Source organism: Sabethes cyaneus, chromosome 2, assembly GCF_943734655.1.
Source record: "Sabethes cyaneus chromosome 2, idSabCyanKW18_F2, whole genome shotgun sequence".
Lineage (NCBI taxonomy): Eukaryota > Metazoa > Arthropoda > Insecta > Diptera > Culicidae > Sabethes > Sabethes cyaneus.
The window spans coordinates 154,638,748-154,663,524 of record NC_071354.1 but is presented as its reverse complement, the minus strand read 5'-3'; the positions used below and the strand labels follow the sequence as shown (position 1 = coordinate 154,663,524).

The 24,777-nt window shown below is 41.6% G+C and overlaps 1 protein-coding gene across 5 annotated transcripts in view; it reads left to right on the top strand.

The window, feature by feature from the left end:
• Positions 1-24,777, top strand: part of LOC128738222 (band 3 anion transport protein) — a 167,245-nt gene that overhangs the window by 125,608 nt on the left and 16,860 nt on the right. For all 5 annotated transcript variants that reach the window (XM_053833202.1, XM_053833203.1, XM_053833206.1 and 2 more), the window contains 5 exons: positions 6,667-7,083; positions 23,182-23,288; positions 23,364-23,499; positions 23,559-23,993; positions 24,056-24,202. In XM_053833202.1, the coding sequence (XP_053689177.1) occupies positions 6,667-7,083; positions 23,182-23,288; positions 23,364-23,499; positions 23,559-23,993; positions 24,056-24,202 (1,242 nt within the window). The remainder of the gene's footprint in view (positions 1-6,666; positions 7,084-23,181; positions 23,289-23,363; positions 23,500-23,558; positions 23,994-24,055; positions 24,203-24,777) is intronic.

Below are 24,777 nucleotides of genomic sequence, written 5' to 3'. Positions count from 1 at the left end.
GAATGCGTCGTTGGATCTCCTTACTCGTATTATTGTCGGTGGTAACCATAGATCACAAATATACGAACTCATCAACCACTTCCAGTTCATCGCCGTCAATAGTCACTGGCCTTGGGAAGCAAACGTTGCTTTCTCTGGAGCCTTTTCCTATCATATATTTGGTTTTCGACGCATTGATTTGTAACTCTATCCTCCTAGTCTCCATTTTTAGTCTGGCGTAGATTGCCTCCACCGTCCCAAGGTTTCTAGTAATGATGTCGAGGTCGTCTGCAAAGGCTAAGAGTTGACTACTCTTGCTGAAGATCGTTCCTCTCGTTTCGATGCCCGCTCGCCGGACCACACCTACAATAGTGATAGTGAATAACATACAGGACAGCCCGTCGCCTTGCCACAACCCTCTGCGCGATTCGAACGGATCCGAGAATATCCCCGAAACGCGCACGTGGCACATCACTCGCTCCAGGGTAACTTTCAGCGCGTCAGTGTGTCCGTAAAACTGTACTCATGCATTATCTGCCATAGCTGGTCTCAATCGACTGTATCGTGTGCTGCTTTGAAATCAATAAAGACGTGATGCGTGGGCACGTTGTACTCCCGACATTTCTGCAAGATCTGTCGGATGCTAAAAATCTGGACAGCCGGCGTACAGGATCTGGAAGAGCACCTTTTTGGCGGCGATTATCAGCGTTATACCGTAATAGTTGCCGCAATTAAGCCGATCACCCTTTTTGTACATTAGACAAATCACTCTTTCCTTCCTTTCCTCCGGTAGCTTCTTCTCCTCCCAAACCTTGAAAATAACCCAGTGTTTGGCTGTTGCCAGCGTCTTCCGGCTTTGTTGGTCTTCAGCAACCCAATTTCTCGTTTGACTTCTTGATTATCAGGTGCTGGGACTTGACTATCTGCCATGGGAACTCCTAGGTTAACTTTCGTTTCGCCTCCTTCTGCAACTTCGCCATTGAGGTGTTTATCAAAAAGCTGCTTTCATCTGTCGACCAGCTCGCGCTAGTTTGTGATTAGATTCCCTCCGCCGTCCCTACACATGTCAGGTTTCGATGTGTAGCCCTTACGAGTTTACATTCTCATAAAAATTGCGCGTATCAGAGCGCGGAAAAGTAGCTCTAATTCTTTACTGTCGCCCTTTTTACTCCTGGTTATATGGTTTCTTGCTCGTTGGTATTAGGTCAAGGTCTCTCTAGTGGCAATGCTCAAATAATTTTATGTAATTTTTTTCCACAGGTTGTTGGCATTCCCCATTAAACGAATCATTTTGTATTCTCCGGGGCTCTTCTCCTAGTATCGCGGTTGCGGCTTTTTCGATGCTTTGCTTGGAAAAAAGATGGTTCGGATCACCAGGATTCGGGAAGCTGCGTCGTTTATACAGCGTTGGCCGTTATCGTTCGTGTCGGTGTGCAGGCTATGGGGTCCTATCACCGGTCTCTACATTTCTTCTCTATCGACCTGGGTGATGTCCATATCCCCGATAACGATGTTGATGTCCCGTGGGGAACAGCTGTCGTACGTTGCTCTAGCTTCGCATAAAGTGCTTTCTTCGCATCGTTGAGTCTACCTTCATACGGGCAGTGTACGTTGATGATGCTGTAATTGAAGGAACGGCCGTTTAATCTCAATAGTCACATTCTCTCGTTGATGGCCTTCCAACTTATTACGCAATCCTGATTTTTGCCCAACACTAAGTACAAAGCCCGCTTCCAATTCGTTGGTAGTGCCACTGCTCTGGTAACACTGGACCTCTCCCTTGCGAAAAATTTCCTGCAGAGCTACGATGCCGAGTTTTCGTGGTTCAAGCTGCTCGAGCAGCACCAGCTCACCACCAACGAAGTATAGTGTTCCAAGTTCCAAGTTCCAAGTACCGAGTACCCATTCATCGTCCTTGTTTCGTCGCCTAGGTCGTTGCCGAATATCCGAATATCCGTAATCCGTATTTTAATTATTATCTACAATACTGTTGAAAAACCTATAGTTTTAGCTTTTGTATTTATGGCGCTATAGAGCTGCAATGTCGTTGGTAGCAAAACGGGTGTTCTTTTGGTTATCAATGGGGTGGGACTGCTACGCCAGCTTTTAGCGCCATAAATATAAAAGATAAAACTATACTTTCTTCAACAATATTGTAGATAATAACCAACTCTACAATTGCCCTGTATATCCCTTTTTCGAATTCTGTTTGACAGACGCTCAAACTGTTTACCAGCTAATATCTATGTCAATGTCATTTAATGGTCTACCGTGTACATATTAAACAATCTAGAAATAAATCTCAGCAATGAAGAGATATGGACAGTTCTGTGAGTGTAAAAAAGATCTCGAGAAGCCGCCATAGCGAATTCCTCGGGCAAAGACTCAACATTCGCCTGTGAGTACCACTGTCAGCATACAATTCTGGATTCAAACGTAGTTAATTTACCGAATCTCCACTAAGGTTGCTCGTATCCCGGCTGGTGCTACGAGGAGGTGGGGATAGGAGTTACAGTACCTTTAGTGAATGGTTTTTCGTGCAATTTCGAAATAGTTTAGTGTCATCCTCCGACTCATTTGCGAATCCCCGAGCAGGAGCGAAGAGCAAAATAATATAAAAACAATATCAAACTGTGTTATAATGGTATATTTTGTTATTAAATAGATGTATCTCCACATTGATAACACATTTAGTTATTGAGTAGAGTAGAGTAGAGTTATCGAGTTTAACAACTTATTTTGTTATCATATCTCATTTTGGCCTTAAAATGACATTCGATATAATTATTTTTATTGGTTAAAGAGATTTTAGATTATAAATATTTTATAAAATGATTTTTTAATATCTCATATACTACTGGATTTGTTATTCAATACCTTAATAATACTAAAATATGTTATTCTAAACTCTGAGTACAGTTATGTTATTGCTTTGTTATTCAAATAACACAAGTAGTTATACTTTTGGCCTTATAGGAGTAAAATTTTAATATTATTTTTTGTTATTTTACCAACTATGTCAGCCAAAACAAGACCAAATTTTTTTTTTGTTAGATTAGAGTCAGTTTAACAGCTTGTGTCATTCGTGACTTCTGCGGGGTTGGGATTTGGACCCAGGTCCTCGGCGTGAGAGGCGTGAATGCTAACCACTACACCGGGACTGACCCCAAGACCAAATTTTGATATGAGTTATTCGATTTCCAATAACACATTTTGATATTATTTTGCTCTTCGCTCCTGCTCGGGTCAGACCCCTTCCTGCAACCAAATTTTTAAATTCATGATTTAGATCGGTCAACATGAAATATAAAGCAAAGCTGATCAGATAAGTACGAAAGTCGGTATAAAAGGCGGAGACAGTACCGAAGAAAATGTGTCACTTGTGAAAATTTTCCGCTTCGTTTAGCGGATCGAAAATAGATCTCTCCATCCATTTCATTTTAGTATTGCCAATTACAAGGAAAATTGTCCAATCAATAAGTGCGCAATCGTTCATAAAAGTGCTGTTTTAGCTTAAATCGTTTCGATCTCTTCGGCGCACTTTTTGCTGGGAAGATAACGAAAAAGTGCGCCGAAGATATCGAAACGATTTAATGCAAAATAGCACTTTTATGAGTTATATCGCACTTTCAATGGTACAAATTTTCTTTGCAATTGACAAAATGTTTTATACCATTTTAAAGGGCGGCCCACATCAAATTGCACCTCGAAAGAAACGCTGTAGAAAATTACCCATTGGGTATTTTCTCTTCAAAATTTGAGTAGAACTAGCTTAGAGTGTATTGTTTACACTCTATTTTAATCGCGGTTAGTATTTCGAAAATAGGACAAAATGGCGTCACCCGAAAAGCAACGTCACGAATTTATTTTGCGCAAGCATCTGGAAAATCCTCAACTCTCTCATCATGAATGATGAGACTAACATCAAGGCGGGATTCTGGCAGCTTCCGCGGCTACTGTACTTCACCGTCCAGCACAAGTTTGATGTTCCGAAGGAAGTAAGGATGAAGAAACTATCAAAGTTTTCCAAGAAATACATGATTTGGCAAGCGATCTGCTCATTTGGTAAACATTGTGTGCCATTTATGACTACCGAGACTGTAAACGGGCAGATCTACCTCAAGGAGTGTCTACAGAAGCGTCTGCTTCCTCTGTTGAAGCAACACGAGGGCTCAATGATCTTCTGGCCGGATCTAGCTTCGTGCCACTATTCAAAAGATGTCCATGTCCTGGAGTGGTACGAAGCCAACGGGGTCACCCTACTAGCATAGTTGTTATAAATCAGTTGTGGCAACCGATTTATGACTAATTTCAGTCATAAATAGATTTTTGCAACCATAAGTGCGAAAAGTGTGCTGCTAGGGCACTTTCGTACTCAAGGACATGAACTCCCCGACGCGCCGGAACTAAGGCCCATCGAAAAATACTAGGTTATTAAGCAGGCACTACGGAAGCATCTCAAGGAGGTCAAATCTGAGGAAGACATAAAGAAAAAGTGAGTTTCCGTACAGATGAAGCCAGATTCTACAAAACTTTTTGAGTGGAGTTAAGCGAAAGTTGCGAGCATACGGTTATGGTATTGAAGTTGAATAAAATAATATGTCAAAAGCTTACTAATGGGTTATATTTTCTTGTCTGAAAGTTTGAAAATCGATCGGTCGATTAGGTAATTTTCTACAGCGTTTCTTCCGTGGTGCAATTTGATGTGGGACACCCTTTATTATACTTTGCTTGTTTCGCATGTGTGCCATTATTTTTAATTCCAAAATTCGCACAAAAAGTTAAAAATTTCAAAGTCTCGAAATCCGAAATAGTAATTCTGGCAGGTGTAAAAAATTGATTTTCAAAATACTTCAATTCAATATAGTAATTTTAAAAATTTTCATAATGACTACACGTCGGATTCGATTATCCAGGTGAATTTTTTTTATAATGTTAAACAGAACGTGAGCACATTTCGAAAAAACTTGTTTAAAAATTTTTGCCCGGCCTGTATCTACTTAATCTGTGCAACTGTTTCTTTTGGTAAACATCGCTAAAAGACAGAAAGCAGGTCCAACGTAACAGTAGGTTAAATTAATCCATCCTTATCATCTATCTGTTTTTCACTTTTCAAATGATACTGCCGATGTTCTCCATTACATTTCCTACACTTTTTTTTCTTCATCCGTCTTACCATCACTCGTTAGCCGAAAATATCAACAGCAGCTGAGATTTATGACTCGCTGATACGGGAAATCAATTTCATGGTGATAAGACCGTTACTTTCCCCTCCCCAGCAGAGATGAAAGCCGTTCACCTGTTGTTACGATATGACAAGGTCGGTTGCGGAATACGGTAGCTGTGCTGTGAAAGTATTGGCAAAGCTAATCGGAACACAGTGTGAATACACTAAATTTTCTCTAAGTATCAGACCACTCTAGCAGAAATTTTCATTTAACATGCTTTTCGACGTCTATTAAAGGTCACGCTCTTGTCGATACGACTAACTTACCAAACTCACGCAAAGCAGTTTTTTTTAACTGTGCGCTGAAATAAACTCGTTATCGATAGGGATATAAAAAAATAAATGCTGACCACATGTTGCCAATCGTTAACCTCTAGCATTATAAGTTATGTCAGCCTACAACACTTTTGTGGATTCCGAAATCAAAAAAGAAACAGGCACGTGTAACAGGTTGAGCAAAACGACTTGGCAAGTTCTGTCAATGAACTTGATTTTCTTTGCCGCTTGTTTTGCATCCAATTCGCGTGTTTATGTTGGTACCTAGTACTAGGTATGTTGCTTTCGTTTGTGGCCGGCCATCTAACCGGTACCTACCTAATGGACACAGTCGCCGGCGCCGGTTGTTTGTAGCAATGCCAAGGGCAAATTCAGCCTCTGTAAACTCTGTCCCCTGCCTGAAGCGGTAAAAACTAGCAGTCCGTTCGGCAGCAAATATTGATCAAACCATTCCCGGGAACAAAAATAACCCTGTTTGATGTTTATTATTTTGACTTTCGCTGTGCGGCTTAGCGCGGTTTCTTATTTTGTCGTACTTTTGAAGTTATTCAAAACGTTGTTGCTAACTCGTGATGGACGCAAATTGTGTTCTCGGAACTACGGATCTTTTTAATGAAGATATCTTATACAAGTCTATAACCGTTTCAATCAGTAGTTTTAAAAACTTCGCTCATTAGCTTCATTTTTATAGGTCTTGTCATTGCTTTTAAATTACATTGAAAACTACTTATCTACTTGCTAATTACGGCTATAAACTTTTATTGCATTCTTAGCTGGTTCTTTGATGTCCAATTACGAGTTGGCACAAAATCAGAATTTATTTTATCCGGCTGATGAAATAAAAACCGAAAGGAAATATATTAAATTGATTACTGGATTATTATAACGTAATACACCTGTTTTATGATTTTCCATCACAATTTAGGCGTTTGCTTTTTAAGCGAACGTTCAATTAATACGATAAAATATGTGATTTTGTACATAAATAAATATAAACATTAACTTTGCATCAGCTATCGTAAATGAATAACATTTCCTAATGTGAAATTTCTCACACTTCAACAATCCTTCAGGTCATCCAACCATTCATACCTTCTCATGCACCTCGAAGTATTCGAGGATACATATTGATACGTAGAACACCGATCTAATAAAAGTCTCTCTTTTTCCTTCCGTAAAAACAGACCAACAACGATGACCCGGATCAGGTGCATCTGGACGATGAAATGGAAAAGGTGTTCAGTTCGGTTGGCACCGACAAGGAGAAGTTCGAACTGAAACGCTTGAACGACGATGTCCTGGTTGACAATTCGCCGCTGAAATACGACGACATACCGCACCGCTCCGCTGAACAGCGTCCGCTGCTAACGGCTGCATCCAGCACGCGCCCGATGGACAGCTCGACGAGTGTGTCCAACAACAACCATCCTGGCTCGCCGCCGACAACCTCCCCGACCAGTCCGCTGTCGCTGTCATCCAAAAGTGGAAACAAAGCATCCAACAATGACACCGGTCTGGCCGATAACTCATCCAACGATTTCAGCGAAAACATTCACGATGAACCATTGGTCGATCACGGAACGCTGCAGGGGGAACAATGGGTAAGCAATACGCTAGAAATATGAAGCTGCAAGCCACCACTTAGGGCAATCCTGTAAGAATAAAAAAAAACACTAGCCCTTTCTGTAGTCCCTTGTAACAAGAGAACAGATTCTATTTTATGTTACAGGAAGTAAAAGCTTCAATGTAACTGTCGATGGCGATGGCGACAGTGAGTCGAAATATAGCAGGACATTGAAGGGATTTAGTTTAATTCTCTTACATCCTATTACATCGACCCGAAAACTCACAGCAATAATCTTTTGCTTCTTCACCTTTGAACAATAAAATGTTGTTAACTCGTGGGTTGCTGCACAAAACAAATATTTGACTTTTCAAAACCATCAAATCTATATCTATAAAAATGGATTTCTGTCTGTCTGTCTGTCTCTATGTTCCTTATAGAATCGAAAACTACTGAACCGATCGGCGTGAAAATTTGCAAATAGGGGTTTTTGGGGCCAGGGAAGGTTCCTATGATGGTTAGAGACCCCTCCCCCCCCACTAAGAGGGGGGGCTCCCATACAAATTAAATACAAATTTCCTCATAACTCGCGAACTTATCAAGCAAATGGAACCAAATCTAGCATGTGGGTGTTTTTGTAGGTAAATTTTTTTTCTATAGTGGATTGAAACCCCACCCCTCTTTAGGAGGGAAATTATGACCCCTCTCCCTTTTAAGAGGGGGGGCTTCTATACAAATGAAATACAAATTTCCTCATAACTCGAGAACCAATAAAGCAAATGCAGCAAAATTTGACATGTGGGTGTTTTTGTAGGCGATTTTTTTTTCTATGGTGAATTGAGACCCCTCCCCTCTTTAGGAGGGGAATAATGAACCCTCTCCCTTTTAAGAGGAGGGGCTTCCATACAAATGAAATACAAATTTCCTCATAACTCGAGAACTAATCAAGCAAATGGAACAAAGTTTGACATGTGGGTGTTTTTGAAGACAAGAATGTTTTCTATGGTGAATTGAATCCTCTACCAGCTTTAGCAGGGGGGCTCCTATACAAATGAAATAACGGCGTTGCCGGTGACCTGCCGTCGGAAACGCCGGCCACTGTGGGGGGCAGCCCCCCGTAGAGATCACCTCTATCTAGGTTTATTTATTTTCCTAGATCTACTGACCTCTATTACTTTCCTTCAGTTGGGTCACCCCTTCGAAATGGTACTTTCTACGAAAAGATTTTCCGTGAAATGGTACATCCCGCGTAAGGTTTTTCGCGAAATGGTATTCTGCGAAACTCTATATTCCGCGTTATGGTCATCCAAGAATTGGTGTTCCGCAAAATGGTATTCGGCGAAATGGTTTGTAATGTTGGCGAATATTTAAATGCTATCCGCTTTATTTTATCAGGCTAAGCAATGGGGGGAGTTGTTTTCTACTTTACTGTGAGGAAAATTTATATATTAAAACACCCATGAACTCCCCAGAAACTTGCAAAACTCAAGTTTGTGACAAAGGTCACCCGAGATTCACGATTTATGTACAACACAGTTTAATTTGTGGCAATACGAAGTTTGTCGGGTCAGCTAGTTGTATATAAAAGTGCGATTTTACTTGGAATTGCTTCGGTTTTATCTCAGTAGTTTTCGCCAAATAAAATTGACTATTATTACAGTAATCCATTAACTTTGGCAGTGGTGGGCACCGATAACCGAAAATTTAGCGTTGCTAACCGCTAATTCGCTAACCGAAAAAGTTAGCTCGCTAAACGCTAAACGCTAATCGATAAACTCAGATTAGCGAAAATTTCGCTAATCGCTAATCTCTAAATCTGAATTACAACAACTACACTCGATGCTTTGTTCGTACTGCCAGATGCAGCCCGGAGTGAAGAAGTTGAACATCGTGAGGCACTTCGTGTCCGCCGGATATAGCCGATCCGACACATACAACATTCTGTTCCTTCTAGAGAATGGTTAAGTGCAGTAGAAGCTGAAAAGGGACACCAAGAGCAAGGTGCCCTCAGCCTTCGGCACCTTGGGGAAGTCAAAACTAACAAGTGAAAAAGTACATCGCCAAAATGGACATTTTTAAGTGGATGCATCAGTCAAGGCTGGCTGAAGGCTGAAGGTGCTGGTGAAAAACATCTTTACCGCGAAGGATGACGAGACCTACTTGATGTTAGACAGCAACGACTGTCAAAGCACTGAGTACATTTCGTTCGAAAACAGACACTGATGAAGCCTGCAAGTCGTAGGCGAAATACGCATCTGTCGCGAATAAATGTAGATAGTAGAATTTCAGGTATCGTATTCTACTAAAACGCTCCAAAAACTTCAGACATTACGCCCCATCAAGAAGGTAAGCGATGGCGTCAAATATCTCCCACCGAAAGTTCCCAAAGAATATCCTTCTGTAACTGACGATCAGCGAGAAGCGAATGTTCAAGCTGCTGTTCTTTCTTTCGGGGCTTGTGGTGATCGGGGATATATGCAGTAAGAAGTGCATGCTGGAAGTTACCGCCTGGAGAACGTGGTTTTTTGGCCGCCCCGGCCTCGGCCCAATGTGCCAAAAGATCAATGAAGGAGATGTACCGGTTGAAGATAGTCATCGTACTGAATACCGTCAACCCTTCCGGCGTCCCCCAGCTGCAAACAATAGAACATTTTCATTGTTTCATCGATCATGACTAAGGTTCCGGCTAACTGCCGTCAGGCCGACCGACAGGGCGTCGAAACATTTGCTGTAGAAGGCTTAATAAAAGTAGCATTTAAGGAAACCTTTTGTAGTTCTTTTCATCTTCCTTGAAAAAGCTTTAAAAATAAAAAGCGAAACGTCGGAGAGTAAGTAAAAATTTGTTACGATTTTAGTTTGACTACATACGTCATTTCCCAAAGATACGTTGTAATGTATAATGTATGTAATGTATACGTTATCACCACAACTTGTTTGTCCTTAAAGAAAGAAACTTAGAAATTTAGTATCTATTATGCAGAAATAGTCGTGTTTCAGTTCCACATTGCATGCTCCATCAGTGTCTGTTTCTTAAGTTATTATTGCCGGAAATCAAATTTCGAGTCAATTAAAACTCCTTTGAATTCGACTTGTCTGGAAAAGATGAGCGGACCTCTCGATATACATGATTATCATTCATTCACCAGACAGTAATACTATTATTTTGGTGATTCAACCGCATACAAACTTGTTGATTTGTAACATTATTTCTGACCAATGCAATATAAAAATGGCGAGGTAAATTTTGAATGATTACACAATTTTCATGCAGCTTTAGCGATTTAGCGGTTAGTGATTTCAAAGGTTTATTTTTAGCGAAGCTAATGGTGTCGCTAACGTATTCCAAATTTAGCGAAAACGTTAACTCGCTAACCGCAATTTAGCACCACTAACAAGCGATTTAGCGAATTAGCGAAATTGTGTCCAACACTGAGCTTTGGATTCCTCATGAAAATATCTTGGTAATGGCGAAAAATAATCGATTGAATACCTTTATATCTAAAAAGTAGGGTGGAATGTCCTCTATTTGACCAAAACTGCTTGAAAACGATGCACGTCGTAAACAAACACTACAACATTGGATTTCCTTATAAAAATATCTTTTTTTTTGACAACAAAAAATTAAATATAGCTCAACTGCATTTGAAGACATTGAGATAAAGAATTTGATAGTTAACCTGATGTGCTCCTTCCGAACGCCCCCGTACAGCATCAATTATTTTGATTTCGACTTGCTGAACGGCGGGAACTAGGGTGGTGCATCTATTTTGGACAGGCGTTACGCGTACTCTATTTTGGACACTGTCATTTGATTTTGCCGTAAATGTCTTAAATAGAGTATGCGTAACGACTGTCCAAAATAGATAAATCACCCTAGTAATAACATGATAAGATATGCATATCAGTTATCACCTCTGCTGGACCGTTTCTTGATGTACATCCCCAGTAGCTAATCAATTGCCAAACCGATCGGTCACGCGTATTCTTTCTTTCACACGATAAAATTTTGGAACGAATAAAAGCCAATTATTACATCAAACCGCGTGTGGTTAAAAATCTAGTTTTTGGTTAACAATTTCCACATCAACTGCTCACTAGGGTTAATCTTTGCCCGATTAACAACACATCGTGGATAATGAGCGGGCTCTTCTCCCCACCTGCTGGAGTCATTCTGCATTAAGACGGTTTATTCAACGATTGACTCAGGTGACTTAGCCCTTGGAAGGAGATTCTCTAAGTCCCTGGTACGTGTAAGTGATGTTGCTTATCGACCAATTCCCTTTTGGCCCTTCATACAAGAGTTGGGAAGCATGACCAATCGTTGAATATGTTCAACTCTTTTTGACATGATAGGCTCATTGCTATGAACGGATGTTCTGCTAAGGCAGGTGGTAGTACCATATATTCATATTCATATTCAACAATTTCCACATCAACTGCTTCCCACAGCCTGTGTCAATGGTACATTAAGTCGGGTCCAAACAGGACTTTGTTTTGGAAAAATTCTCCACTGTGCACTCCTTTGACCCACCCCCTACTTCTAGCAGATCTTTTAAACTACCAAGTGCAGTGCCATCACCAGCATTTCCCTGCTGTGTTCGTAGAGTTCTTCCGGTAACCGTCTTTACCGACGGTTCAGCTCCATTCAGCTCCTCCTGCAACATTAACATTGAGTTATTTATCGAAGATCTGCTTAGGTTTCGCTGTTCATCGCTACACATGACAGTTTTCAGCGTATAGCCCCGACGAGAGTGATCCACGTTCTCATAGAAATTGCTTGAGTCATAAGCCTGTAATACTTGTTCAAATTCCGCGGGAGCTTGTTCCTCTTTCCAAGCTCATTTTTTCTCTCACTTGCTTGTTGGTATTCCCCATCAGTCCAGTCATTTCAAGTATTCCATGGCGTTTTACGTAGTGTCCCAACCATTTTCTTTGAAGCACTCAGCTTCTTGGAAGAAGGTAAAGCCTTATCCAGTACTCACACGCTGTTCTCGGCAGATTACGGATTATTTAGCTGTTCAGCTGAGGAGGACAGCTTTGACGGGTATGACACATATACTGCTACTAAGTAATAGTCACAGTCAAAATCCATATCCCGTAAGGAGCGTACGGCCGTTTACACTTCGTTGGTCATTATCGTTCGTATCGTTGTGTGCAACCTATGATGAGGCCTTAGAATCTGCCGATTGTGGCATCCTGGTATTTACACAATATCAGAGGATTTGCCAGTAATGTGTGTTGAGTCGTGAGATGGTGATCCACAAGATATCACACCGGCCAGTCTTGATGTGATGTGCCGTAGCGTACTTTGCGTCCAGCTACTTGTCGAATGCTTTCTTTTCGTAACCCGGTTTAGTTTCGTGTGAGTAGTGTATGTTGACGATGCTGTAATTGAAGAAACGGCTTTTGATCCTCAACAGATAAATCCCGTCGTTGATCATTTTCCAGTTGATCACATAATGTTCCATTCTGCTTAACACAATAAAGCCCGCTCTCAGCTCGTTGGTTGTGCCGTCGTTCTGGTATAACTGAGACTTTTCGTAGCAGATCTTCCATACCTTCTTTTGCTTGGAACAAATCTCTTACAACACTACAATACCGATAGTGCGAGGGTCAAGCCGTTAAAGCAATACTCGAGAACCACCTATGAAAATAAACGATATGCATTAGTATTACTTGTTCTGTTGATAGAGTCGATACCGATTTACTTGAGAGTAATTGCTTGACTTGAGTGTTCGTTATAATTTCCCAGCTGCGGCCATCTTGGCCTTTATATCCGAGCCAAGACATTTTTTTGATTCAGCTGCCCGCTGCAAGTCAGATGCTGTTGTGAGCCGGTCCTTACCTGGAAATATATTCTACTTCCAGTGGTGCCCAGTTCGTACCGGAATTGAAGCAAACATCGCAGGGTAATTGTCCGGCATTCTTGCAACATGCCATGCCCATCGTATTCGTCCAGCTTTAGACACCGTTCGAATACTGCGTTCGCCGCTGTTCTTGGTTCATCCTCCGTCTCCATATTACGTTCTCCTGTACGCGGAAGAATATTATTTTTAGCACTCGTCGCTCGAAAATATCGAGCACACGCAGGTCCTTTAACGGTTCGTTTAAATAGGGTACAGAGTTCACTTTGTATGGGGACTTAGTCTGTTAGATCGCAGCCGCTTGTGAAGCCCATGCTAAGCTCGAGTCCAGTCGTGCTGCACGACTTTCGCTGAAAATACGCCTACGAATTTCAAGGCTGGTGTCATTCTCCGCCATCATTAGTGAGCCAAGGTTGACAAATTCATCAACTACCTAGAACTCATCGCCGGCGATCGCGCTACTGTCCAGACGGCGTCGATCGCTCGCTTTGGACAAGCTTCTCTACTTCGCGCTTTAGTCTAGTGTACTGTTTAGCCACCGCCACAGATGTTCTACTGATAATGTCCGTGTCATCGGCAAAGCAGCCGAATTGACTCCATCATACATACCCCGTGTGTTGATATCCGCTCGGTTCATAACAACTTGCTGCGCTATGTTGAACAACAGGCAACATGGCATGACAGACCATCACTTTGACGGATCCCTCTGTGAGATTCGAATGAACTCGATAATCCGCCCGATATCCGAACATAAAACTATGTACCCATCGTCGATTTCATCAGTCTGAATACCTTCCCGAGAAAGCCGTTCTTGTCCATGAGTTCTCAAATCTCTTTTCGGTCGATAGTAGCATATGCAGCCTTGAAGTCAACGATCAAATGGTGCGGGTAACTATGTATTCACAGCGTTTTCGGAAGATCTGTCGTAGCGTAAATATTTGATCCGTCATTGGCTGTCCTTCAACGAAGCTGGCTTGATGAATTTCCGCAAATATGTTCGCAACTGGGTCTGTTCAGTGATAGCTGGTGGAATATGACTTGGGAGAGCTCTTTGTAACTCGATAGCTCTCACATTCCAGCTTGTAGCCTTTCTTGTAGATCAGCCAGATAACTCAGTCCTTCTACTCTTCCGGTAGCTGTTCAGTATCGCAAATTCTTACAATCAGCCGGTACAAACAAGTTAGCATTTCTGGTCTAATTCCGTTCCGATGCCATCTTTTCCAGCCGCAGCCGATTTATTGTTCTTTAGCTGTTTGATGGCCTCCTTAGCTTCAGCTATCATTGGGGCTGCAACCTCTTCCAAGTTTATTACACCATCGAATTTGGTTTCGCCGCCGCCATGGTTCTCCGTCTGAGTGCCATGCAGGCGTTCATCGAAGTGCTGCTTCCACTTTTTGGTCACCTCAGTTTCTGGCTGAATTTTCGTATTTCCTGAGAACGATACAGCTGCCGCAAGTCCGCATATTCTTCCGCATCCATCCTTCGCCCTTTTACATTCATCGTCATACCAGTAGTTCCGCTGTTTCCGTGCATCGTTGCCCGTTGATGCTCTCAGCTACATTTTTAATGACGGTTTTGATGGTAGTCCAGCAGTCCTCGAAACGGGTCTCGTCCAATTCGTCCACTTGCGGCAACGCAGTTTCGAATGAATCCGCGATGCTTACGGCGACGTCAGGCTGCTTCGGCTACGCGATATTTAACCGATACTGGCGTTAGTACCGAATGTTGTTTACAACGGATAGTTTAGCGCCCATCTTAACCAACACTAGGTAGTAGTGGTCCAAATCAACCATTCCTATAGAATCTGACGTCAAAGGTAGCTAGGAAGTGCCGGCAATCGATCAAAAGGTGGTCGATCTGGTGAAGTTACTACGTTCCATATTCTTGGTGAATAGAGGTGGTAAAGTCGATTAGTCTTAGCCACATTTGGCACGCTGAATACTCCAATCACTGGTTTGTATTCTTCCGCATAGCCGACATGAACGTTGAAATCTCCGATGACGATCTTGAAATCATGTTTTTGGCAGCGGTCGTAGTCATGCTCCAACTGCACGTAGAATTCCCCCTCGTCATCATGGGTACTTCCATACTTGCTGTTGTTGAAGAACCGTCCCTAGTGCGTCAACCCACACATTGAAGGATGGATTAGCTATCACCCAATCACCCGTTTCCGCATCTTGCTCATTACTATGAAAGCTCTACCCAGCTCGTGAGTGATGCCGCAACTCTGATAGATGGTGTGTCCATCTGTCAGAGTTGTACCGTTGTATAACCCTATGTGTATCGTTGAGTCCTTCCAACACACCTCTTGCCGCGCAACGACGTTGGACTTGCGGCTGTTCAACACATCGGCACTCGAGTGCTCTCTCGGAAGTTAAGAGATCGACAGTTCCTCGTCCCGAGTTATTAATCTATAGTCCGTTTTCATCGCGTAGGCCTATACTGATTGTTCTAGTTCGAATTTTTTTATTCCTCATTCATTGTCTATTAATTTTTTATGGTGGCGATTGGCAAGGCCTGCGACACAAATCCCCTATCTCGCCGGAGGACAAACGAAACTCGAAGAACCCTCCTTCTCTGTCAGCATATGACTTTGGTTTCCACCGTAGATGGTTATCCGTTCTCCACCAAGGTTGGTCGTATTCCAGCTGGAACGGCGAGGAGGTATAGATAGGAGATGCTGGATAAGAAGCTATGTACCACTGTAGGGTCTATTTTATGCTTACAGGTTGCGCAAGGCACCGACAGTATGCATTATCCCGCCGTTTATCGGCCAACTCTATCAGCATACGATCACGGTTTACACCGGGAATGATTACCCGCTCTCCATTGAGGTTGCTAGAATACTAGCATGAAGCGGTTGCAATAGAAGCTGCTTTAACTTAAATGAATTGGTGCATCCAACGAGGCCTCAGATTATATACTTACAGATTTGCCAACTATGATAAACTATGACATGTTGGAAAAAGTGGCCGTTTTTTGGGCGTTAGCTTTTCGGCCACAACTCTGGGACAAATTAAAACCGTATCATGAAATATTTAGTTGACAGTCGACAGTAAAAACTAGTCGACGAATCATTTTTCTGATTCAGACAACCGCTCATGAATTGCACAGGCTGCTACTCTTGATATTTTGGAGATTTTTAAGAAAAACTTAAAATTTCCACACGACAAAATTCCCCATTGAATATACTGCCATCGGATTACACATGACAATAACGTATGGCGATGAAAAAACCACTACAAAAGACAACTTAACGAAATTTTTTTACCTTGAATCCTACGCTTATTAAGCCTGCATAGAAAAAAATTGACAAGGTGGTCAGTGGATTTGCGGCTACGCAACTACGCTCGATACTTTGTTCGTACTACCAGCTCAACTTCGGAGCCTGGTGTAGAAGACATATTTAATGTGACCGCTTACCTCCTTGGCAAGGGACGTAAAGTACCTGATACCTTGCCTGTCATTACCGTCCAGCGTCAAATAGGACCCGTCATCCATTATGACCACGAAGTCACGCTGCGCCGGAAAGACGATTTTCGCCAGCGCCTTTAACTGCTACTTCTAGAAAATTACTTCCTGCTCAGACACTGCCGACCTCGACTGGAGCTGCCGCATAATAATGCCCACTTCAGGCAAATACTTCTTCACGGATTGGCGGATTGCTCCGATCTTTCGAACCAAAGCGCGGAACGATGAGGTCACTTTGCTCTCGGTCTTGCTCTTAAGCTTCGCAGCACCGTCGGACGATTTTCCAGAAGGGAGATTTTATAAATGCCGGATCGGCCCATATCCGACCGACACAAAGAGCCTCACGATGCCCAACAAAGCCTAAGAATTTGTTTTTTTTTTCATACAAAATACAAGGATAGGATCTACTTACAATAGATGTGACATAACATTGAAAAGTAATCTCAAGACTTCTAGACTCTTCGAAGGAGTAATTGGGTTACAATGTTCTATTTTTTATACTCGCTATTTATTTACAGGGTAAGCAGTAATAACTGTCAGTAAAGAAAATGGTCACAAACATAAAACACTTGCATAAATTTTAATTTGGAGTGAATTTCATGTAACGTATATCCATAACATTTGTCTTAAACTAGTCCAATTCGAATCTTTTTCCCTTTCCTTTAATTACCAGTCGTCCGGTTGTTGTTGAAAAGCGTTACAGCTGATAAGCACGATATCCTGAGCCATTTTATCCTAAATCTTCTCCAAACGTTGCTTGAAAGTATTCACAGTCAATCCTTTGGTGCTCCCTAGTTTACCTAGCATGTGCATTCATACATAGAACTCGAGAGGACGCAAATCAGAAGAGACAGCCACTGTTTCGAAGAAATAAAATACGAAAAATTGTCTTCACACCAAGCTTGTTATAGCTTTCGCCTGGTGAGACGGTGCAGAATGTGGGACGATGCAGAAGGGAAGCAGTATGGTGCATTCTTGTAGTGATTTTTGACGATGGGAAGCAAATGATTCTTCAAAACCCTTCTTCTTCTTCTTCTTCTTCTTCTTCTTCTTCTTCTTCTTCTTCTTCTTCTTCTTCTTCAGCATAGAGCCGGGGTGGCTCGTGCTGTTTCAAGCACTCGTCTCCATCTGATTCGGTCTTGGTCTAGTCGTCTCAGAAGTCGCAAATCGCTTTCGACCTGGTCGAGCCATCGTGCACGTTGGGCCCCCCTATTCTCGGTGCCGGTGGGGTTGTTGAAGAGGACTATTCTCGTCGCAATGTCGTCCGGTATCCTTACGACGTGTCCGAGCCGCCGTAGCCTGCTAACTTTCGCTAGATGTACGATGGGAGTCTCCCCAAGCAGTGCCTGTAGCTCGTGATTCATACACCTCCGCCACTCTCCGCTTTCAGTTTGCACTCCACCCAATAATCGTCCGCAACACTTTCCTCTCGAACACGGCAAGGGCGCGTATGTTCTCCGTGAGCAGCGTCACGGCTTCAAGTCCATAAAGAACTACCGGTCTAATAAGGGTTTTGTATTACCAATTACCTATTTATAATTGTTACAATAATTTTAAAATTATAAATTAACTATATTATAATATTATAACAATATTGTATCATATATTTTGTTTAATGTGTCTTGCTATTTCCATTTTTTTTCTGACTATTCGCTGTCTGCGCCTCCCTGCCTTCGAAGGCCTGCTCCTATTGTTGCTCTGCTTGATGCCGTTTGAATGTTGACGTCTGGACTCCTCTCCTTCATCAAATTTGTAAGCCAATTTTCTTAAAGAATTCGAATATTTTTCCCAATGACTGAACATCTCTTACACCCAATAAATCTCTAATAGGAACCCCCGTTTGCTTTCCCAGCGATGAAAACTTTGATAGCAACTCCACTCTCTCGGAATCAAATCTCAGACATTCCCATACAATATGATTTACATCCTCGTATCCGTCTCCGCATTCACAAACATTGGTTTGAACTAATTTAATCCTATAAAGATGACTACCAAGAGCATAATGATTTGCTATCAGTCGCGAGACGAATTTAATAAATGGTCTTTCAAAATTTGTTTTATAAAATCAAGAACTAGTCGAGACTGAGGGTAAAATTGAGTAGCAATATCGTCCCAAGGTATCCGTATTCCATTTTTCTTGCCATTCTTCCATAGCAATCTGGTGTGCTATACTATACAATTCAGTATATTGAATGCCTCTATCAAAAGTAACTGTACTCAGAGCTCCTTCCTTAGCTAGAATATCCGCTTTCTCGTTGCCATCTATTCCGCAATGCGAAGGGATCCACACTAACGTTACATTGTAATTTTTAGATGCCAATTCTAATAAAATTTCCTTGATTTTAAGAAGATATACAGAATCACCACCTTCATGTTTTTTTGTATTTAAGGCCATTAGTGAGCTAAGGCTATCTGAGAAGATCAAATATTTTCCTGATTCTAATTCCCTAATCATATTGCAAGCATGGTAGATTGCTATTATTTCAGCTACGTATACGGAGCATGGGCTTTGTAGATGATATCTTGCCGAAGAATTCTGACTATAAACACCAAATCCAGATCGGCCACTCTTAAAAGAGCCATCGGTGAATATCAATCGATTTTTATCCAAACCTGAATATTTTTCGCGGAAGCAATACTTCATTTGGCCTTTGCCAAGATTTTTCACCTCTTTTCTCCATGAGAAGTCAATTATTGGTTGATATTGTACGACGTCTAACGAAAATCCGAAAACATTAATATTTGGGTGACTAAAACTATCAATTGTTATAAATTGGCGATAAGCAGCAAGAAACCTCAATCCTGGGTTCAGGTCAAATAAATTATCAAGATCTTCAATTATCCTATCATTTTTCTCCTGACTACGAAACAAAAACCGTAGATTTAATTCTAAAAATTGCAATTCCAACGGTTTTACACCCGCCACTACCTCGGTGGACAGAGTGTGGGTCGACGACATTTGACCCAAACAAATTCTTAAACATCGAAACTGAATGCGAGCCAATTTTATGAAATGACATCTAGCTGCACTACCGAAGCAGAAACACCCATATTGTAAAACCGACAGAATTGTTGTTTTGTACAATATTATTAGAACACTAGGATGCGCTCCCCACCATGACCCTGTAACTGTTTTTAAAAAGTTCACTCGACATACACACTTTCTCACCAAATATTCTGTTTGGCCTCTCCAAAGGAGTTTGGAGTCAAACCAAACACCTAAGTATTTGAAGGTCTTAGAAATTTTGATCAGTTTACCTTTGAGTTTAACTGGAATTTCAGATGGAGGTCTTTTTTTGGAAAAAACAACCATTTCGGTTTTCTTGGAGGAAAATTCTAAGTTAATATTATCTGCCCAACTTGAAAGATTATCAATAGTTGTCTGTAGTCGTGAGCGTACCATTTCGGAATTCTTTCCACTTAGCCACACAACGGCATCATCAGCAAATTGCACTAAAACCACATCCTTATCTACACATGCATCTATGTCCCGCGTATAAAAATTATATAAGAATGGGCTCAGTGAAGAACCCTGTGCCAATCCAACATAGTTAGTCCTTGAAACTTTTTCTTTATCGGAGACATAAAAGTGCATATTCTTTTTGTTGAGCAAATTAAACAGAAAGTTACACATCTGAGCAGGAACCCCTCCCATTAATAATTTCTTGCATAGAATTTCGATGTTTACTGAATCGTATGCCCCAGAAACATCGAGAAATACTGCAGAAAGTTCCTCCTTTCTCGAAAAGCTAGTATGAATAGCAGTTGTTAAAGTGGCCAAACAATCTTGTGTGCTTTTACCCTTTCTGAAACCATACTGGGATTGGGAGGTTAAACCTTCATTTTTCGCCCAGTGCTCGAGTCTCGCCAAAATCATTTTTTCTAAAATTTTTCTAGGACATGGTAAAAGGCTGATTGGTCTATACGATTGATAATCTGAAGAATCTTTTCCTGGCTTTAACACAGGCACAACTTTAATATCTCGCCATTGCTCTGGGACAATGTTCCTTTCAATAAACAGATTATATAAATGAAGCATTAACTTTTTAGCGCATCCTGGTAGATGCTGCAGCAATTTGAATTTGATGGAATCCAGGCCTGGAGCAGAGTTATTGCACGATAATAGTGCTGTAGAAAATTCAACAATACTAAATGGGTCAGCCAGTTCCCGTACTGAACTGAGATCTATTGCGAAGAAATTTCGATTTGAAGCATAATCTGGGCAAATGCGAAAACCCAGTTTTCCGAGTAAGATTTTTCATTATTAACTTGTGGTTTATTACGTAATCTTTTTGCCGTGTTCCATAACGTCGATAGTGCAGTATCTTTGTTAAAAGAACTGACTTTGTTCGCCCAATAATTCTTTTTTTTATTTTGAAACAAAGCGCGACATTCACGTTCAAGCTTTTGATAAGCTTCAAAATCGTCCTTCTTTCCCGTTTTACGGAATCTTTTGAATGCGGTGAATTTTTCATGGTATTTATCTGCGGCTTCCTGATCCCACCAAGGTTGACCTATTTTCCTTTTAATATTTTTTGTTGGAATGGGTCGATTTTGTGCAGATTTTGCTGCCTCTACAATGATTTTACATACAGACTCGTATTTGTTCATTATACTGCTATCAGATACTGTTTCGTTAAGATCCACTTCCTCGCTACTAATCTTTTGATAAACTATGTTCTCATATTTATCCCAGTCAATATGTTTAGTCAAATCGTAGGTAATGGACATTTCTGCGTTTTCGCTTGTAATTCGGAAATCTACTATCACCGGCAAATGATCACTACCATTTGGGTCTTCATGGACATCCCAGGAACATTCTAGAGCTAATGTATTCGAACAGAGAGACAAATCTAAAGCTGTATTTCTTGCTGGAGGGGTGCCAACTCTTGTGGCACGACCGTCATTTAGTACGGTTAAATCGCAATCATCACAAAGTTCATAAATTTGTAAGGCCCTCGAATCGTCATATCTTTCACCCCATAGTGCTCCATGAGAGTTAAAATCTCCTAATAAAAACTGCGGTTCTGGAATGCTGCCTGCTAATCTTCTAAGCCTAGAAGTTGGCTACCCTTGGTAAAAATCGTGCCTCTCGTTTCGATGCCCGCTCGACTCGACTGTATCGTATGCTGCTTGGAAATCAATAAAGATGTGATGCGTGGGCACGTTGTACTAACGGCATTTCTGCAAGATCTATCGGATAGTAAAAATTTGGTCCGTAGTTGCGCGAGCCCCCATGAAACCCGCCTAATAATTCCCTACGAAACTTTGTGCTATCGGTGACAACCGGCGTAACAGAATCTGGTAGAGTACCTTGTAGGCGGCGTTTACCAGCGTAATACCGCGATAGTTGCAGCAGTCTAGCCGATTGTAGATAGGACAAGCCACTCCTTTCATCCATTACTTCGGTAGCTTTTCCTCCTCCCAAATCCTCGAAATAACCCAGTGTAGAGCCTTTGCTAGCGTTTCTCCACCATGTTTATAAAGCTCTGCTGGTAGGCGATCCTTCCCAGCGGCTTTATAGGTATTCAGCAGCCCGATTTCTCGTTTGACTTCTTGGAGATCAGGTGCTAGGACATTACTATCTTCCATGGGCTCTCCTAGGTTAATTTCCGTTCCGCATCCTTCTGCGATTTCGCCATTGAGGTGTTCATCGAAGAACTGCTTCCATCTGTCGACCACCTCGCGCTCGTTTGTGAATAGATTCCCTCCCTCGTCCCTACACATGTCAGGTTTCGGTGTGTAGCCCTTCCGAGTTTGGTTCACCATCTCATAAAACTTGCGCGAGTCATTAGCTCGGAATAGTTGCTCTAATTCTTCACGATCTCTATCCTCCTTTTGGCGCTTTTTCCTCCTCAGGATCGTGGTCAACTGGTTCCTAGCTCGTCGGTATTTGGCAAGGTTCTCTCTAGTTCCAAGCAGTTTTTCCCCTCCACCGCTTGTTGGCATTCCCCGTCGAACCAATCATTTTGTGTACTCCGAAGCTCAATACCTAGTGCCGCGGTAGCGGTCGTCAAAACCCTATCGATGTAATATTTCGTGTTGATTTTCAAACCAGGTTTAATAAACAGCAAGCTTCAAACCATACCACCATCATTCTGAAAACAATCTGGAACCTTTGAAGAGACAGTTTGTTATGAGAAATATCAGAAAGCATTTCTAATGCTGCATTTATCTGATCATTTTGTTGGTTGAAAGGATCCTGTAGCAGGAACATTTTTTCATCCGAAAACAGAATTTTAAAATCACCATGCCACTTGAGCAGCTGCCGAAATCTATCGACTTTTACAACTCTCTCTTATTTGTTTGATGGCTTCCGTTGTCCTTTGGGGAGTATGTTCCAAGAACCGGTTTCCTTGTATCACTTGATGAAAATGAATCTTTTGTATATTCCGAGTGGCTTCAGCTCACACGGTCGAAAATTTTTCAAAAACAGACTTCTCACAAGTTCCCTTTTTGCGTCCATGATTACCATGACTATTAAACGAATGGAAATTCAATACAAACTTGCAAGCTGTGTTGACATCTGAATATACACTCAGCAAAATTATGCAGACACATCTGTACCCAAGTAACAATTTGGGTTTTATTATACTCTTATGATGGCGTTCAAGACCAAAATTGGTCTTGAAGACCACCATAAGAGTACAATAAAACTCACATTGTTGCTTGGGTAATGAATCCCTTTTTAATTAAACACGTTAAAAACACTGACAGTTATTACTAGTAACCCTGTATATCTAAGAATAAGCCGAAATTGGACTGTAAAAATATAAAACTATTTTTGTTTAATCTCACAGGATTCAAATGCCCGACGAAATGTTCGATTTGACAAAAAGGACCAAGATAAACAATTCGAAGGAATGCAAATCGAAGACAGCAATGAGGAACGTCGAAGACGTACCGAGTATGTTGCAATCGTCTAAATTGTTCTAATCTGCATTTAAAGCTAATTTTTGTTTTTATTTCAATCAAACTTAAGACGTCATCATCCTCATAAATCGAGGAAATTCTCCTTGCAAGAGTATCACCCGGAGTGGAGGCGAACTAGCGGAGCCGAAGGTTCCAGCACTACTACCAGACGTGTATCTGTACAACCAGAGGATGCCACCCTTCAGGTGACTTATTCTATTCATGGTCAAAAGATTTGCAATAGTTACCGTTTTTTAAACCACAGGAAGCTGACATAGATGAGTTAACTTCGCATCGTTCGGATGATCCTCGGGCGATGCGCCGTCACAAGGTGAGCGCCCAATCGCAGCAGAGTACCGCATCGGTGGTCAACATCAACCGGAAGGAGGGTGACAAGCTGCACCAGCTGTTGCCCCCGAGCAAGTACAAGAAGATGTACGATCACAGTCCGCACGAAGTGTTCGTTCAGCTCGATGAGCTAACCGGATCGGGCGAGGATCGCGAGTGGAAGGAAACCGCCCGTTGGATCAAGTACGAGGAAGATGTGGAGGAAGGAGCAGATCGTTGGGGTCGTCCACACGTGGCGTCCCTTTCGTTTCACTCTTTGCTGAATCTTCGCCGGTGTCTGGAAACCGGAGTAGTGTTGATGGATTTGGATGAAAAGGATCTGCCGTCGGTGGCCTATAGGATTGTAGAGCAAGTGCGTTTGCGAGCTTTTGAAGCAATTTAGAGTGAATTTGATGTTGGTTTTCATTTCCGCAGATGGTAATCGACGAGTTGATTCACGAAGATGACAAACCAGTAATTATGCGTGCTCTTCTGCTGCGCCATCGTCATGTCAATGACCACTCTCACGGGGCTTTCCACTTTGGACCCAAACGGAAGTATAGCAGTTACAGTAGCTTGCAGGTAAGTGTCCTTTATGATTGCTTCCAGAGTACCCCTGCATACACGATGCAAACATATTTTTCCATCCAAATACGAAGCATTTACGCTAACATTCAGTCAGTAGATTTAGAGTCATTTTGAGTCGTCCATAGCTATACGTCATGAAATAATGATTTTGTACTCTATCATTAATCGCTCCTTCAGCTTAATCCTATTCATAGCATTCGATTTCATAATATATGCCTATCTGGATATACAATCTCATTTTATTTTAAAATGCATTATGCAGAAGCCTTACACGTATTACCAGACATTTATTATTATTAGTTATATATTCTAACTACATTAGTATGAATTATTTGTAATTAGAATTACTTCACTTTCACCAAACGACGGGATATTCCTTAGTACAAACGTTACGGCATGCCAAAGAAGATATGATCATTAGTTAAGTGTTTGTACAGAGGATTGTTTTTATTTGCAGTAGAACTGGTCCTATCCACAGAGCGTTCGTTGATATTAAATTACTGCGGTGAACCGGAAATAATTCGATAGTTATACCTCAGCAGAGAAATGTAAACATTTCGGTTTAAAAA